Source organism: Microtus pennsylvanicus, chromosome 17 (genome assembly GCF_037038515.1).
Source record: "Microtus pennsylvanicus isolate mMicPen1 chromosome 17, mMicPen1.hap1, whole genome shotgun sequence".
Lineage (NCBI taxonomy): Eukaryota > Metazoa > Chordata > Mammalia > Rodentia > Cricetidae > Microtus > Microtus pennsylvanicus.
Window position 1 is genome coordinate 16,210,828 of NC_134595.1, and position 18,120 is coordinate 16,228,947.

An 18,120-nucleotide genomic window follows, 5' to 3' on the forward strand; every position below is an offset into this window, starting at 1 on the left:
ATGCTTTTTAGTAATTGCGTCTAAAGCTGCACATGGTGGCACACAACTGTGATCCAAGCATTCAAGAGGTTAAGGCAGGAGGATTATGAATTTAAGCCCAGCCTTGGCCATGTAGGAAGTTCAAAGCTGTCCTGGGTTATATAGTAAGACTCTGTCTCAAACAAAAATAAATAAAAATAAAAGTTAAAAGAAATAAGACTAAGGAGGCAGGGAAGCATAGCTCAGTGGTAGAGCAGGTGGTGAGTGATTACAGTAGAAACCCCGTCCTCAACCCCACAAATATAATGAAGAGAAGATGGAAAAGAATTAAGTCTACAGAAACAATTATACAAGGACACAGCATATGCCCCGGAATGCTGAAAAGACTCATAACATGGTGTGCAATATTGTCATTTTAGACAATATTGTCATTTTAGATTGATATTGATTGTTGTTCATTGAAATGGAAAGGTTCACAGAGTATAAAGTGGGAGGCCTAGCCCTAGATAGAGCGTTATTCATTTTCCAACTAAGAGTTTGTATAAAAGCAGTTAGTTGAGTTATTAGCTGTAGCCATGGCTAGGTGCTGAACTGGGAGCTGATATTTATTTCCTTCTTAGTTCTCATTTCTTGAATTTCTTTTTTTTTTCTTGCATGTGTGAGGTATACACATTGCTTAGTGGAAAAGAATAAGGATCCATTTTTCAATCTATTTGCTCTTGTTGGTAGTCTGGAAGGTCTTGTTTAAGTCCTCTAAAGGGAAATGAATTGACAATACAGGATTGTGTCACACAGGACCCTAGACTTGCCCTTCACTTCACGGCTTGGTCACTCAATGTCACATGTTAACCTCTGGTGTGAGCGTGTATGTTGGCGGTGGGTGTGGAATTGCAGGGACTCAATGAGGTTTCTGCATTCAGCCTCGTAGGAGAACCGGAGGCAGAAGAAACAGTGCTCTGATGAGCCCGGAGCACACTGTGGAACTCTGTGCTGGACCACGCTAGGCCATAGACTGGGCCAGATGCCCTGAGCTGCAACCTCCCAAACTATAGACCGTGTCACCCAAGAAGGAGAAAAACACTGCTGTGATACCTCAGGAATTACCTGACTCAGTGATGGAACCTCACACGTAGTCCAATTCCCGATGTGACTAATTGTCATTGGTTTTAATTTTCATTTTTGCAGTATTGAGAATTGAGCATAAGGCCCCGTACATGCCAGAGAATAGTCATGCTAAGTATTATATTCGTGAGCCGCAATCCCAACTCCTCTAAATGTGCTTAAAAGAGTCTTCAAAGCTCTTTCCCAGAATCCAGGATATAGTCAAGGCTCCTATTCAGCTGTTACCTCTTTTCCTTTAGTTTAGGTCCTGGAAAAATCTTCTGGCCCTTTATTTATTTTTTTATGATATTTAAAGCATCCACAGCAGCTGACTTATGGAATGACCCTCGTCTACGCTTACCTGTTTGCTACCTTAGAATGACATCCAGACTAAACTTCCATCTTAGGGTTTCTATTGCTGTGAAGAGACACTGTGACCCACAGCCACTCTTATAAAGGAAAACGTTTAATAAAGTGGCTTAGTTTCAGAGGTTCAGTCCATTATCACCATGGCAGAACATGGCAGTATGCAGGCAGACACGGTACTGGAGAAAGAGCTGAGAGTTCTGCGTCTTGATCCAACGCAACAGGAAGTGAACTAAGTATCACACTGAGCTTTAGTATAGGAGGCCTCAAAGCCACACCCCCACAGTGACACACTTCCTCTAACAAGCCACACCTCCCAATAGTGCCACTCCCTATGGCCCTCTGGGGGCCAATTCCATTCAAACTACCGCAGAATCCACACAGGTGGATGTGGGTGTTTCTTAGCCATCCCAGCAGCTTCTCATAACTTGTGAGGGTACTGCTTGCAGTTTTTTAATGAATGGGAAACTTTAGTGCATAAAGAGAGGATATTCAATATTCTGTGTATTTGATTTTTTACACCTCATAAGAGCACAAAGAAAATGCTTGTTCAGAGGAAAGAGGTAAAGAAAGAACGGCAAGTGTTTGATGATTTACTGGCACCATAAAGTACTTCGTTTTCAATGGACCCATGCATATGCTTGTGTTATTTATCTCCGTGCTGGATAGTTCGCGTCGACTTGACACCGGCTACAGTCGTCTCAGAGGAGGGAACCTCAACTGAGAAAACGCCTTCATAGGACTGGACTGTAGGCAAGCCTGTAGGGCAGTTTCTTAATGAGTGATTGATAGCAGCAGGCCCAGCGCATTGTGGGGGTACCATCCCTGGGCTGGTGGTCCTGGGTTCTATAAGAAAGCAGACTGAGTAAGCCATGGGGAACAAGTTAGTAAGCATCGCCCTTCCATGGCCTCTGCTTCAGCTCCTGCCTCCAGGCTCCTGTCCTGTTCGAGTTCCTATCCTGACTTTCTTCAACAATGAACTGTGATATGGAAGTTTAAGCCAAATAAACCCATTTTCCTTCAAGTTTCTTTAGTCATGGTGTTTTTTATTTTTTAAAAAATTTATTTATTATGTATACAGCATTCTGCCTGCATGTATGCCTGCACACCAGAAGAGAAGAAGAGGGCACCAGATTTCATCACAGATGGTTGTGAGCCACCATGTGGTTGCTGGGAATTGAACTCAGGACCTCTGGAAGAGCAGCCAGTGCTCTTAACCTCTGAGCCATCTCTCCAGCCCCCGGTCATGGTGTTTTATCATAGCAATAGAAACTTTAGCTAAGATAATCCCTACGGTTATTCAGACAGGTTGAGATTTGGCTGTATTTTTCTGTACTTGCTGCTGGTATTGAATTCATGGCAGTGCAGGAAGTATGTTAAGACAACTTTCTGATTATGCTGTTTTGATGTATTTCTATGCCAAAGTTTTAAAGTCATAAAATAAGACCATTTTTCCTCACATTTGTTATAAGAATATGACTTTACATCTAAGGTTAGATACTTAATATTTCTCTGATATGAAGAGAATGTTATTCTAGGACAGTTGAATCTGTTTCTGCAGGCATTTTCTTTTAAAGATTTTATGGGTATGTGTATTTTATCTGCATATGTGTATGCACACCACGTGTGTGCAGTGTCTGAGGAATCCAGAAGAAGGTATTGGATCCCCTAGCACTGGGATTACAGATGGCTGTGAGCTGCCGTGTAAATTCTGGGAACCAAACTTAGGTTCTCTGCAAGAGCAGCCAATGCTCTTGACCGATGAGCCATTCCTCCAGCCCACACATTCTTTTTGTTTCGAAAGTCTAGCTGGATTACATAAAATACTGGCTATCTTATTTACAGTGGTACAACTCTCATTACCACTTCCTAGGGGACTAGAGTTCTTTTGGTCTTCTTGAGGCTTAACATTAACATGGGTTCATGAGTTTCTGTGAAGGTTTGATAATACAGGGGGTTGACTCTCTTTTCAGGGCATCTTTTATGACCAAAACTGTGCCTTGTGGAAATGAACTTCACAAATTCCTCATTTGGGACACTGCCGGCCAGGAGCGGGTGAGTACACACTTGTTTCTGACTTTCTAGGGACAAATTGGAGATAGAATTTGTATTTTGATTGGTTGTGGTCTTTTGTATTGGCCCCCATCTGTTACAAAGGGAAGTCTCCTTGATGAGAGGCGAGGGCTATACTTACCTGTGTGTAGAAGATGAAATATTAAAACAATAGTCAAGAATTATGCTGGTTTATTACCGTGGTAGTTGCAGGTTGACCTGGACCAATAGGTTATTCTTCGGTGACAGGGCCTCAAGTGGAAGGTGGCCAGGAGATGAGAAGATAAAGAAGAATATAGAAAAGTTTGGCATCAGGACATCTTGCATAAGCTACATCTCATGCCAAGCAAGCTCATTCATCAGTATAGCATCTTATATGCTGTTTTTAGGGGTAAGAAATGGGGTGAAATCAGCAGGAAGCTTATCAGACAATGTCACATAAGGGGAACCCAGGATATCTGAAGAGAATTACACTCTGAGCACACAGAGACCTTGGGACTGATAACCATAGCCCCACACTGTGGGCAGAGTTGGGTTCTCAGGATCTGAAGCCAAAGCTACCTCAAGGCTCTGGCCCCAGGCCATCACCATCTCTGCCAAGGGCATTCCTGGTTTTAGAGAAGGAGCTGTGGTCCTTCTTCAGCATCAGAATATAAGGGAAAGCCCTGGATCAGCCCCAGCCCTGCTCCAAGATCCATGATTTCTCTAGCCCTGGGTAGTTGAAAGGACAAGACTTGATTTCTCTTTTCTTAATCTTAAATCCCATTAGACAGCTGTTGAATACTGACAAGGTATGTCCACCCCTACTGCAGCCATAGAGTTATCATGCCATGTTGTCTGTTATGGTTCTTAGGCAGCTTGGTCAGGTGGGCTTGTTGGTGGCTTCCCTTCTTTGGAAGCTTGCCTAGCATCTTTTGGTATCATGAAAGCTGGTCCTCAGGGAGGAGGTGTTCAGATCAGTTTCAGCTCAGGGGCTTCTGGCCCCTGTTTCTGAAGTGCATGATGTCTTCAGCAGGAGGGACTTCATTTTCACCTCTGGGGTACAGTCAACGGCAAGAGCAATAGCCTGTAATATGTTGGGAGTCTCATGAACAACCCTGACCGATGACTCAAAAGAGGGCTTCTCGTGCCTGGTTTTGGTAGAGAGTCCTCAGCTCTCGGGGTGTGTGGGGGGCATTGTCAGCTCAGATAGAAAAATTTCATTAAACATTTGGGGAAGATATGTATTCTATGAATTGAAGGTTTGGTTTGTACATGATGCCTCATATTTCCTGTATGCTTTTTTCCTGTGTTTTAATTTTTTTTTGTTCAGATTTTCTACTTTTCTTCTGCTTATAGAGCTTCCCTTTGAGTTTTCTAATTGAGTTAATGGGTTTCTCAATTTCATCTTCATTTCAGCTTGAGTCCTCTTCAGTGTTTCTGCCCCTTCAATAAATTCTGTTCTCAAGTCCTGGAGTATCTTCATCTCTATCTTCATTTGTGTTTTCTTGGGCATCACTCGGGCATTTAGTCTCTTTAATTTCTAATTTCATTGAGCTGTCTCTTAGTGTCATCTTTAAACTCTTTGAATTCTTCGATGATGTTTATGATTGTTCTTTCTAATTCTGTCTTCTGGGTTTCATCTAAACAATTCTCACTGGCGTATATTTCTGCAGGACTGTTGGGTTGTAGGGGAGATACTGACTTGATCTTTCATGTTGCTTGTAGGTTTTTTGTTTGTTTGTTTTTGATGAGATCTGGGCATGTGAACTTCTTTTGTAAGTTCTCTGTCTGATGTGGACAGAGCAGGTTAGGGCAGAGGATGTGTGGACTGATTGAACTTGGAGGTTAGAAAGGGCTTAAGTGGAATTAAACCAGGTGGGGATTGGGCTAGTGTGGAGGATGAGCATCTTGGTCCAAACCTAGAGTGTGGGGTAGATAGATATGTCTGAGTGGAGATGTTGGATATGATGTGGTGGGGCCCTGGTCTAGAGATTGGTTGTGGTGCAAGTAGATGTGGCCAGACTAAGCTAGGGCACTGGTTCTGGGACCTGGGCTGGATCTGGAGTGTTCAGAAGGGTCAGGCATACTCACCCCATTAGACCTTGGAGAAATGTACAGTATCTGGCTGGGTGGAGAGATAGGATGTTCAACATGCTTTCTCATACATACAACCCAGAACTACCTTCAGGGGCAGCACTACCCACTGTGGGCTGGGACATCTCACGTCAATCATTAATCGAGAAAATGCCCCCAAAACACAACTTGTTGGGCATTTTCCTAGTTGAGGTCCCCTTTCCCCAAATGACTCTAACATGTTGACCAGAAACTATTTTATGTTGACCAACTTCTATTTTAATTCACTTAATAATTTTGTCTGTCTCTGAAAAGGTTTCAGTTTCTTGTTTTTCTCTCAGTGGAAGAATAATCCTTAATTTTCATTTTTTTTGGTACTTATAAATACAGTGCTTATGTAATATTTATTTTATAGAAGTCCTTCCTTTAAAACTGAAGTTCTAAGCTAGGTGGTAGCATACCCTAACCCCTGACAGGCAGAGACAGGCAGATCTCTGTGAATTTAAGACTAGCCAGGTCCATAGAATGTAGATGGAAGTTTCTGTCCTGCCTGGTCCTGCAGCTGTTCAGTCCCAAAGAAACACACAGAGGCTTATATTAATTATAAACTTTTTGGCCTATTAGCTGAGGCTTATAATTAACTAGCTCTTACAACTTAAATTAACCCATAATTCTTATCTGTGTTTAGCCGTGTGGCTTGGTACCTTTTATCAGTGTGACATTCTCATCTTGCTTTCTCTGCATCTGGGTGGTGACTGCAGACCGAGCCTCTCCTCTTCCCAGAATTTTCCTCGTCTGGACACCCGGCCTATACTTCCTGCCCAATCAGCATTTTAGTAAACCAAATATGAGTGTCAAATCCTTTCAGGGTATAAGAGCATTCTCCCACAGCAACAGAGTGAATTCTAAGACAGTCAGAGCTACACAAGGAAACCCTGACTGGGAACACAAATGAACAAACTGAAGTTCCAGTAATTTCAGCCTTTTAAAGAATATTTCAAGAATTGGGTAATTTCCTGGCCTACAAATGCTAATCTCATTAAAATGCCTTTTTTTTTGCCAGCTAAGTTGAAAGCACAAACTTTATGTATTTATTTGACTTTTTTTTAAGACAGGGTCTCACTGTGTAGCCCTGACTGTCCTGGGACTCTCTCTATCGCCCAGGTTGGCCTTGAACTCACAGAGATCTGCCTGCCTCTGCCTCCCAAGTGCTGGGATTAAAGGCGGGAATCACCATCACCCAGGAAGAGTACATACAGACTTTTCTAAAGTGTAGGTCTGGGGACCTTCTCTAAGCTGCCAGTCAGTTGTGCCTGCCGCTCCCCAAATCCAGCTAACATAGTCACAGAGAAAATGTGTGCTTGGAGGCTGGCTCCTGTCTTTACTCGCCTGGGTTTCTTTGCAGTTGATTGGCTGTCTTTTCTTGCTTGTTTGTTTTGTCTCTGGGTTGTCATAGGAACCCGACTGAGTTTTGCCCCCTCGTTTTGGCCATGAAGCAGGTGCTTTAATGAAGGATGATCCGTCAATTTCACAGGAAAGTGCCTTGGCATGAGCAAGCAACAGCATGGCGTCTACCACCCGCTGATCTTCCTTGTGACTTGCTGTGTGCAGACACTGCCCTGAATGCCCTGTACGTAGCATCCTCTCCCCTGCGCAGTGAGGTACCTGGGACTACCCTCATTGACCAGCGAGATCATCAAACCACAGAGGTTGATTATGGCACTCACGGCCATATGGCTAATGAGGCACAGAGCTGAATCTGATTGAACAATCTGGGTCCAGGGTTTCCTTTTTATTTATTTATTTTTAATAGAAACCATACAGTTGAAAACACAGACATCCACCCAGTTATTTCTACTGTTGGCACAGCCTGCTGTTCTTCAGAGCAATTGATGACTTTCTCAGGGAGGTCGTGGCGTCAGGATCAGCTGTTTCCATCAGACTGTACTGTGCCACCCAGGAGAGACTTCTGAGCAGTCTGTGCAGAGCATTGATGTTTCTGGGGCCTGCTCTAGTGAGCAGATTGCTTTCGATAAATTTGGTACTCCATCCCACTGACTGTGGCAGGTTCCCCAGTGTCTATGTCGAAGGAAAATAGCACCAGGAAAATTTCAGTTGGTATTTCTAATAATCTTAATTTCTAATCGTCTTCGTTTATATTCCTAACACATGGATGCTATGGGTTGTGGACACTGCTGATTATAGTACCATGTATGTGTGTATGTGTATATATGTGTATGCAGATTATTACAGTTCTGAGTATGGAACGGAGCCACCTCCAGCCTTACTGTCATAATTCTTAGGAACACTGTGAAGCAGTGATACTCATCTTTATGCTTCTGGGGAGCTGGTTTCCATTTTGATTAATGATTTCAGGTGAATGTGTGTGGGTGATAGCTACAGGCCCATACAGGCATCAGTCTCGCTTCCCCTCAGTGGCCTGACTTGGTTATTCTTGGGCTGGCCTGGTCTGCTGTCCTTTGATGGAGTCTCAAGTCTGCCTAGCTTTTCAGTTGTCGCTGCAGCTTGCTGCCAGCTTTAATTGTGGTTGTAATGACATTGCCTTATGGAAGAGCTAAAAATAAATTCTTGACGACTGCCCGTGCCTATTGCTATTTCTTCTGTTTCAGTAATTATTGGAGTCCAGTGGATTTTATTACACACACACACACACACACACACACACACACACACACACACACACTTCTGTGGAAATCTCCCACCACTATCCTCTGAGAACTTTAAACAAGCACCGTGTCTTTGGTGCAACACTGTATCAATATAATGACAAAAGTTTCAGTGTTGGGGAGGGTGGGCACTCTGCTGTGTTAGTTATCACCGTTTGCTCGCCTGTGAGGGGAGTGTGCCAGCTTCTGCCTGGCCTGCACAGCATGCTAGCAAATGCCCTGCTTGCTGTCCAGCACCAATTCTCTTATATTTGAGGTACAAATTTACATACTCTGAAAGTAATTTTCTCTGTGAGCACAGATATTCATTTTTTCCTGGTTGGGAAGTGTGTTGGGCCTTGATGTGTATGTAACTTGCATCTTGCTTTCTTCATGCTGCCCGGAATCTACAAGAGCAACAAGTGTTCTTAACCACTGAGCCATCCCTCTAGCCCCTTGTAATGTTTTTTAAATTAACTAACATTAAAAATAAAAGAAATAAAGAGAAAACACAAATATAATAACTATAAGGAAGCCAGGTTTGTAATCCAGTTTCTCAGGAGGTTGAGGCAAGAGGTTAAGAAATTTCAGCCAGGCAGTGGTGGTGCACACCTTTAATCCCAGCACTAGGGAGGCAGAAACAGGAGGATCCCTGTGAGTTTGAGGCCAGCCTGTTCTACATAGTGAGTTCCAGGACAGCCAAGGTCCCACAGAGAAACCATGTCTTGAAAAGCCACCAAACAAACAAACAAATAAAAAACTTCACGGTCTTATGGAGTTAGGGTGAGTTCAAGAACTGCCAGGCAATTTAAGAAGGCCCATTTTCAAAAATAAGACATGAGCCTGGTGCACAGCCTGTGCCTGCAGTCCCAGCATCTGAGAGCCGCGCAGGCAGAAGTGTCACCATGAGCTTCACATCAGACAGAGCTGCAGAGTGAGACTGTATCTCAAAAGAACAAAACAAAGTCAAAAGTTAGGGAAGTTGGGACTGGAGAGACAGCTCAGCGGTTGAGAGCATTTGCTGCTTTTACAGAGGACCTGGGTTCAGTTCCCTGCACCCACGTTAGATGGCTCACAACTACCTGTAACTCCAGCTCCAAGGAATCTGACTCCCTCCTTTGGCCTCTTTGGGTACATGTGTTTTGAGGAGCCTACCAAAGAAGACCACTCAGACAGTTTCTAGCCAATCGAAAGTTTTCATTCCAGCCAGCTGGGACTACACTCAGGTACTGGGGTCCAAGTGTAGCCCTGAGTGTTCAGTAAGCAGGGTTCTCAACTTGTGGGCTCTGATCCCTTTATGGCTATTGAAAATATCAAATATTTGTATTCTGATTCATAACAGTAGCAACATTACAGTTATGAAGTAGTAATGAAAATAATTTTATTCTTGGGGGTCACCACAGCATGAGGAGCTGTAGGGTAACAAGCATTAGAAAGGTTGAGAACCACTGCTCTAGAGCAAGGAAGGGGATTTTAAAGGCAAAAACCACATCCTGGTATCTTGCTCAGTAGCTGGAAGGGGGAGTGGGGAGTAGGTTTTGCACAAGCAGCAGTTTAATAGAAGCCAAGATAAATTAGCTGGGTCACCTTACCTGACCCACCCCAAGACAGGGTTTCTCTGTATAGCCCTGGCTGCCATGGAAGTCACTCTATAGACCAGACTGGTCTCGAACTCAGAAATCCACCTGCACCTGTCTCTCAAAGTGCCGAGATTAAGGGCATGTGCTGCCACCACCTGGCAGCTGGGGCATCTTGACCTTGGTTTCCTAGAATGGAGTTGGGTAATTTTCCACAGGGCTTATCATCAAGGATATCACATTCTAGTCAAACCTAAAATGACCACGCGAGAATGCAAGATGGAGGCACCTCTGCACGTGTGTCTCGTTCTGTCTACCTGTGCTCACGTGCACATATCCACACACGGACATACACACGTAAAATACAACTTAAAAGTCTAAGCCCAAACTTTATACTTACAGAAAAGTTGCAAAAGTAATCCAACAATTCACTAGGTTGGGGTAGCCACAACTAGCTAGGAAAGGCGATTGAGAGGCACAGGGGAGCTATCAAAGGCCAAGCTAGAATGAGAAGGTCACCTCAGCCTGAACCGCGGTCTCCAAGGTGTGTGATGACCTGAGGAAAGGCAGTGGGTATTTGATAATCTTTAGTAAGAGGAACTGTAAGTAGAGCATGGATTCCAGAAAAGGCAGTCATGAAGAGACACGGTTGGTAGTTTAATCTTCTACGGGTCTCTGTTGGGTTCTCAGCCAGTTTGTTGAAGGGCCAACTTCACATTGCTTTATTAAGACATCTCTCTGTAGAATTTTCTCATGAATGGTCTAGAAAGTTCTGCCCAGAAGGCTCATATATATATATACACACACATAGAAACACAGACACATACACACACATACACACACACACATCTGAAGCTATACAAATAACATTGTTCAGAGATACTCACTACTTCCTTTTGTCTTTCCTCTCTCACAGCCCCCTCTTTACTCAATCTCGACTTCCTCAAAGCTGAAGTCTTTCCCTTTTGTCTCCTCTCTGATTGCCTTAGGAGCAGCGGAACCCAGCTTTCATCCTTTGTGGGAAGCCACCCTGGTGACTTCTGTGGTTTGGAGCTATAATGACAGAGGACACTTGTGTCTGCATTTGCTCCTTCGTCCCTTGTTGGCACGCAGAGTAATACTTATCTCCCTTCTCTTCCCAGAACTCAGCTTCACCAGGATCTAGCTCACATACAGCACACGTCATCTGATTAGAATGTGGAGTTCAGGGGGTCTGCAGTACTCAGAATTTTGTGACTTTTACTGCAGTCAGTTTTTTTTTTCTTAGAACGTTTTCATCTTAATGGAAAGAAACTATCCACACATTTGTCATAGGGTTTCACCACTGCGATGACACACCATGACCAAAAAGCAAGTTGGGGAGGAAAGGGTTTATTTGGCTTACATTTCAGCCTTGCTGTTCACATTGAAGGAAGTCAGGACAGGAACTCACACACACCTTTACCCGCTGAACCATTTTGCTGGCCCATTAAATTTCTCTTTTAGTGTATAAAATAATAGATTTCATATGTGTGTGTATATGTATATATATCTTTGTGATTTGCTTACGTTCACTCAACCGTTACCCTCTTTTGACCTGTCCTTGATTGTGTCCTGCTGGTATCCTCCCCACAATTGTTCCCTCTCTGCTTTCATTTCATATATATATAACTATATATACATTCGGTATATGGAAGAAAACATTGAATATTTGTCAGTCTACCCCCCACCCCACCACTATCTTCTCTTGATCCCCTGTCTCCATTTTTCTCCTCTTTAGATCATCTTTAGGGGATTTTCTTCTCTTTCATGCTGCCCCCTTTACTTTTATCTATCTATCTATCATCTATCTATCTATCATCTATCTATCTATCATCTATCTATCTATCTATCTATCTTCATCATCATCCTCATCTGTCTATTATCTATCTCTACCTCCACACATACATATATACGTGCATATATACATATACATTCATTTGAAAGATTTTACATATAGAGAAACATGGTATTTGCCTGAGTCTGGATTATTTCATTTAACATGATGGTCTCTTTTGTTGAAGATGATGTCATTTCATTCTTCTTTATGACTGAACAAGACTTGTGTGTGTATGTGTATCACAGTTTTTATCCTTTCATTTGCTGCTAGACATCTAGGCTGGTTCACACACACACACACACACACACACACACAGAGTTTTTTAGAATGGCTTACAGGCTGTCATCCAGCTAATCCAACAATGACTGTCTACCAATGGAAGGTCCAAGAATCCAGTAGTCAAGTCTGCAAGACTGGATGTCTCAGTTGGTCTTCAGTATATGCCAGAATCCTAAAGAAGTAGGTTCTGATGCCATATAGTAATGAACTTGCCTGTGAGAACAAGGGCAAGCAGGCAAAGAGAGCAAGCAAAAAGCTTCCTCCTTCCACGTCCTTACATAGGCTGCCTGCAGAAGGTGTGGCTAGGATTAAAGGTGAATTATCCCCACCTCAAAAGATGTGGATTAAAGATGGATCTTCCCACTTTAAATGATTTAATTAAGAAAAATCCCACACAGACGTATCCAGCCACTTGGGCTTTTGTTAATTCCAGACGTAGTCAAGTCAATAACAAGGAATAACCACCAGGTTGCTGATTCTTTTAATTTTGTTATTTCCGGTTGGTCTGAGTATCATTTGTTACTTTCTTTCTCTCCGATGCATATTAGAAGTGTATGGGTTTTCTGAGTCAACACAATTGAGTCTTTCTTGGCTTCTCTCTCCCATGTAATTTGTTTTTGCTGCCTGCTGGCTTGCTGGCCGTCAGTTACTCTAGTTTGTGCTTGCCTGGAACAGTCTCCGTCAATCACTTTCACAGATAACTTCAGAGGGTAGAGTACTCATGGCTGGCTGTTGTTCACTATTCTGCTTTTTTTGGCTTTTAGCATCACCGCTGAAGGTCATCGTTCAAAAGGACCAGCTTTTGTTTGTGACTTTGGTTTTTTATTTTATTTATTTTAATCTTGCAGCTTTTTAAAAAAGATTTATTTATTATGTATACAACATTCCTTCCACATATGCTTGCATGCCAGAAGAGGACACCAGATCTCATTATAGATGGCTGTGAGCCACCATGTGGTTGCTGGGAATTGAACTCGGGACCTCTGGAAGAACAGTCAATGCTTTTAACCTCTGAGCCATCTCTCCAGCCCCCTAATCTTGCAGCTTTTAATATTGCTCCTTTCCCCTGCTTTTTAACTATAAAGTGCTATAGAAGGTTCTTCTCTGGTCATGTCTGCTTGAAGTTCTAAAGAGTTCTTGTTCTTGGAAAAGATTCTTTCCCTAGGTTTGAGCAATTCTGCTAGGACTTCATGACTGTGTTTTCTGAACTTTTATATTATATTACTTAACTGTACTCTCTTTTTGAAGCAAATTTAGGAAAGGTTTTATTTTAGGCTTAAGTATGGTGCTAAGAGGGGATAGAGAAACAGGCAAGAGAAAGCCTGCATGTAATACTGAATGGATGTGGGTCTCTCCTGCCCCCCATTGGCGTCTGAGTGCCGTATTTTCTCACGCTTGTCTTCTGTGATACTCCCTCTTGTGTTTGATCTAGTGTACTGGTGATGTTTTCTGATTGACTTTCTCATTCCTAATATTTCTCGGTATAAGTTTTCTTTTGTGTGTGTGTGCTTTGTTTTCGTTTTGTAATTTCTCATCTGAGTTTCTGACTTTCTTACCTGTGCTCATGAATTTTTATCCAGATCTTGAATTGATTCTCTAATTCATTGATCTCATTGTGCCCTTGTTGAAGTCACAGGTCAGTGTTACAAGTTGAGTTTTGAATTCTTTGACATTTCACCCATTTCAGGATTTTTATGTGAGGTACAGAATTGTTAGGATCTTTAAAGAGGCATTGTCTTAACTTGGCTTTTTGTTTGTTCGTTCTTGTTTTTGAGGTTTTATGTTGCAATTTGCATAGCTGTGGCTGGTAATATTCCCTCCAGTTTTAGTTTGGGATCAGCTTAGGGAGACCACCTCCCTGAGGACCAGAGTCCAGTACTGCTAAGAGAGGAAGCAAACAGCTGTCAAAATGACACAGACGGTGCAGAACCCGGAGCGAATCCCAGTGAAGCCGAGCACTGGCTCGGCTACAGCGTGAGAGAGGGCAGAGACAGCACAGATGTACATGTACGCTTGTGCTTCTACTGCACAGGCCGGATGTCTGTCAGAGCTGTCTCCGTGTTAGGGGCGTCTCTTTCTCTGTGTACCAGGAGCCTCTGCTGGCCACACGCAGCTTTGCAGGCCGTGGGTGGGGCGGGACCTGTCAGGCTTCAGTTGGTACACCTAGGCTGGCTACCGGTCCAGCCCGAAGGGTATCTCCCACATGTGCTCTGGAGTTGGGAAAGCGAGCAGAGCTTCTGGGGTCTGTGCTGTGGGGTCAGTCTCGGTGCTTTCCCTTGTGAGGCTGTGGAAGTCAAGCACTCTGCTGGGACGTCTCAGGCCACCAGGACTGAACCTCAAAGCAGGTACTCCAGGCTGACTGCAGGCTTAGGGCTGTCTGTCACTCTCTGCGGTTATCCTGAAGAAAGAGTCTGCCCAGCAACCCAGGCCAGAGCTGCTGACCACAGTGCCCTTTACTGCCTCAGCTGAATTTCTCAAGGTTCCTGCATCTGGCCCTCCTCTCCACAGGGATCTTCCACGGCCACCTCCTCACCAGGCTCTGAGGCAGGTTGCCAGTCTCTCTACTCGATGGTGGTTCTCCTCTCTTCAGGCTTCAGAATTACCTCAGTCCGAAACAACAGGTTTCTTCCATGCAGTTCAGGCTACATGTAACCCTCATAGGCAAAATGGTCCTCATCATAGTCTGCTTTCTGTTGCTAGGATAAACACCATGGTTTAGGGGGAGGAAAGGGTTTATGTGGCCTTCGGTTCCAGGTCACAGTTCATAGCTGAAGAGTTGGGGCAGGAACTCAAGCAGGAACAAAGTGAAAACCATCCTTGCTGGATTGCTATCTGTTTCCTAGGTGACTCTAGGTTGTGTCAAGTTGGTAGTAAAAACTAAGTCACACAGACCTCCTCTCAGATTCTGACCTGTTACACAGCAGCTACTGTCTGACCAGATTCTCAGCTGGATCCAGGACTCACAAGAGGTGTAGCTTGTCTGTTTAAGGATTGGCTTACATGTGCCAGAAATACAAGACAATGCTAGATACTTGTTCCAAAGGCTTTGCTAGAGCCATGTGCAGTGGCACATGCCTTTGTTCCCAGCATTTGGGAGGCAGAGGCAGGCTGATCTCAGTGAGTCGAGGCCAGCCTGATCTACAGAGTGAGTTACAAGATGGCCAGGGCTACACAGTGAGACCCTGCCTTGAAAAATAAACAAACAAAAAAGAAAAAGAAGGCTTTGATAGGAGAATGGAGGTGAGGAGTAGGTTCTGACACCAGTGTATGTACCTGTGACACCTGTATGTGCACCTGCGACACCTGTGTGTACACCTGTGACACCTGCGTGTACACCTGTGACACCTGCATGTGCACCTGTGACACTTGTGTATGCACCTGTGACACCCATGTGTCTACCTGTGTCACCCATGTCTGTGCATCTGTGACACCTGTGTGTACACCTGCAACACCTGTATGTGCATCTGTGTGATTGGAAGCTCTTTGAAGGCCTTCACCTCTCTTCTTTAGCATGGGCGATTTAGGCCCATGTTGGGCTGTTGTTATACTCTAAAAGGGCATTTTCTGAATTTGGGTTCCATCCTCAGGGCAGAAAGGAGAGAACAGAAGGGAAAGGCACAGCCTACTTTCTGGGACACTAGTGGCCAACATTGAGCACTCTCTAAATGCACAGAGTTCCAGCTGCATCTGGTGACACAGGAGGATAATGAAGGATGATGGGAGAACCAGAATTTTAGGGCAGCCCTTCACAAGGTAGGCTCAGCTACCTATCTTGATATGGCCTCAGGAAAAAACAGACAGTGGAGAAATCAATCCAGACAAACAACAACACACACACACACAACAAATAAACAACAACAACAAAACCACCCCAAAACCAAAAAAGCAGAGAAATGGTGGGCATGGCGGGACACAGCTGTGATTCTAGCGCTCAGGAGACTGAGGTAGGATTTCCACAAGGCTGAGGCCAGCCTGGTCTACATAGTGAGACCTTGTCCTAGAAAACCAAGCAAGGAGGTAAAGGGGGAGGGAGCAAAGGAGGGAGGACGGAAAGGCAGAAAGCGAAGATTAAATCAGTGCGGCCCTGTTATGAAGAGCAGACAGAAGAGTGCAGTATGGGCTTGGAGCTAGAAGAACTGGGGCAGGAGGCGTAGGCAATGAGGCAGATCTGGTCAGGGTGTGGCCTTGCCAATCCTTGACTCAGCTCAAGTTCTGAGCCTCAGGAGTTTTTCCCTCTGGTTTCTTCAAGGTGACTACTTGGGCCTGAGGCTGATCTGCCCTAAAGGCTACTGCAAGGTTAAAACAGTGCCGCCTTTGTGCCCTCAGCCTTGAAGGTGACTGTGGTGTGTCGGGCAGGCAGTCAGACGCTCCTTTAGGTTGCCTGACTCCTCCTGTCAACAAGGATTCCAAGAAGGCGCTGTGTCTGTGGAGACTGGCTGCTTAGAATTCCTACTCTGTGGAGAGGTTGGAATGTTGTGGGTCCAGGACGACTTACCTTCCCTTGAGGTCGTTCTAGTCCATCTCTACGTCTGAACCAAGAGATGAAAATCCTGTGACCAACAGATAAAAAATCTTTTGGAATTTATTAACTTAGCAGACCACTACCTTCTACCAAGCCCAAAGCTAAGGTAATATCTTGGGCCCTAGATAAAGCTCTAATCTTGCTGTACCTCACGCTCTGATGTACCCCAACATATTTTAAACTTGCCTTGATTTATGACTTTCTTAGTTCTGTAAAACTATAAAGTCTAAACAAAACTGTTTCCCTACTGGGACATGAAATTTGGAGTAACCTCAGTCTGTGCTCCCCAGGCCAGAGTCACTCCAGAATAAACTTGGATTCCTTCTAAGACGAGAGCCATGGTGTTTGCATCGGTGCCACGCAGAGTCAAACAGGAGTTTTATCCGAAGTAAAGGAGACAGGCACAGACAGAGGAGACAGTCACAGAAGGAGACAGGCACAGGAGGAGGAGGAGGCAGGCACAGGAGGAGGAGGAGGAGGCAGGCACAGGAGGAGGAGGAGGAGGCACAGGAGGAGGAGGAGGCAGGCACAGACAGAGGAGACAGTCACAGGAGGAGACAGGCTCAGATGGAGCAGAGTGCCTGGTCTCACCCTTCTTTTTGTTTCCTCATGGGCCTAGTGTGGAGTCAGTATTTTCTCTGGTTTTGTTAAAAGATAACAGGTGACTGTTATCACTGGCTATTATTTTGGATTTTTAGGAATTTCCTGTACTTTCAAACACCCTGGAATCTGAATTGAGGCTCATGACTTTGGGAAACTGTGGGGGGAGAGTACATTTTACAGCAGAGCAAATTTTTAAACATGTATGATTATTCCAGTACTTGTAGGATTCTAGTTTTTTGTACCATCTTTTTGGTGTTGTTATTATTATTATTATTTAATTTTGGGAATTGAACCTGGGGCCATATGCAACTAAGAGCAAGCACTCTACCACCATACTAGCTATAATGACTTTAAAAAATACTAGTCTTGGAGCTGGAAAGATGGCTTAGCAGGTCAGAGCACTGGCTTCTCCTCCAGAGAATCTGGGTTTAGCTCACAATCACTTATAATTCTAGTTCCAGGGATCTGACACCCTCTTCTGAGCTCTGCAAAGGCCAGGCACACTGCTGGTGCACGTTCACACAGGCAAAACATTCCTACACATAAAATAAAATAATCTAAAAAAAGGTCAACAGCAAGAATGGACGTCTTGCCCGTCCTGGTGGTATACGCCTTTAATTCCAGGAGGCAACGGGGTGATGTAGTGAGTTCCAGGTCAGCCAGAGTTACACAGTGACTCCAGAACATTCGTCTGTGCCCCTTTTAGCGGGAGGGTCCTTTGCTCCATATTGAATCATTTTCTATTGAAGAGGGTTTTTAGGTTGTGCCTGCAGAAAGGAGGCAGAGGAAGCTTTTGTTTCTTTCTCTTTCTTGCTTTGTGTTTTGCTTTTTTGAGTCAAAGCTGTCCTGTAACTCACTATGTAGATCAGGTTGGTCTTGAACTCACAGAGCTCTTCCTTCCCAGAATAAGGAAATACTTTTGACTTTATTAAAAAGGAAAGGAAGCCAGGGTGGTGGTGGCACTGGTGGCACATACCTTAATCCCAGCACCTGAGAGGCAGAGGCAGGTGGATCTCTGTGAGTTTGAGGCCAACCTGGTGTACAAGAGCTAGAACAGGCTCA

At 44.2% G+C, this 18,120-nt stretch overlaps 1 protein-coding gene across 1 annotated transcript in view; it reads left to right on the forward strand.

The window, feature by feature from the left end:
- The window catches only part of Rab31 (RAB31, member RAS oncogene family), a 119,815-nt gene that overhangs the window by 50,645 nt on the left and 51,050 nt on the right, over positions 1-18,120 (forward strand). The window contains exon 3 of the mRNA XM_075951313.1: positions 3,420-3,501. Coding sequence (XP_075807428.1) covers positions 3,420-3,501 — 82 coding nt within the window. The remainder of the gene's footprint in view (positions 1-3,419; positions 3,502-18,120) is intronic.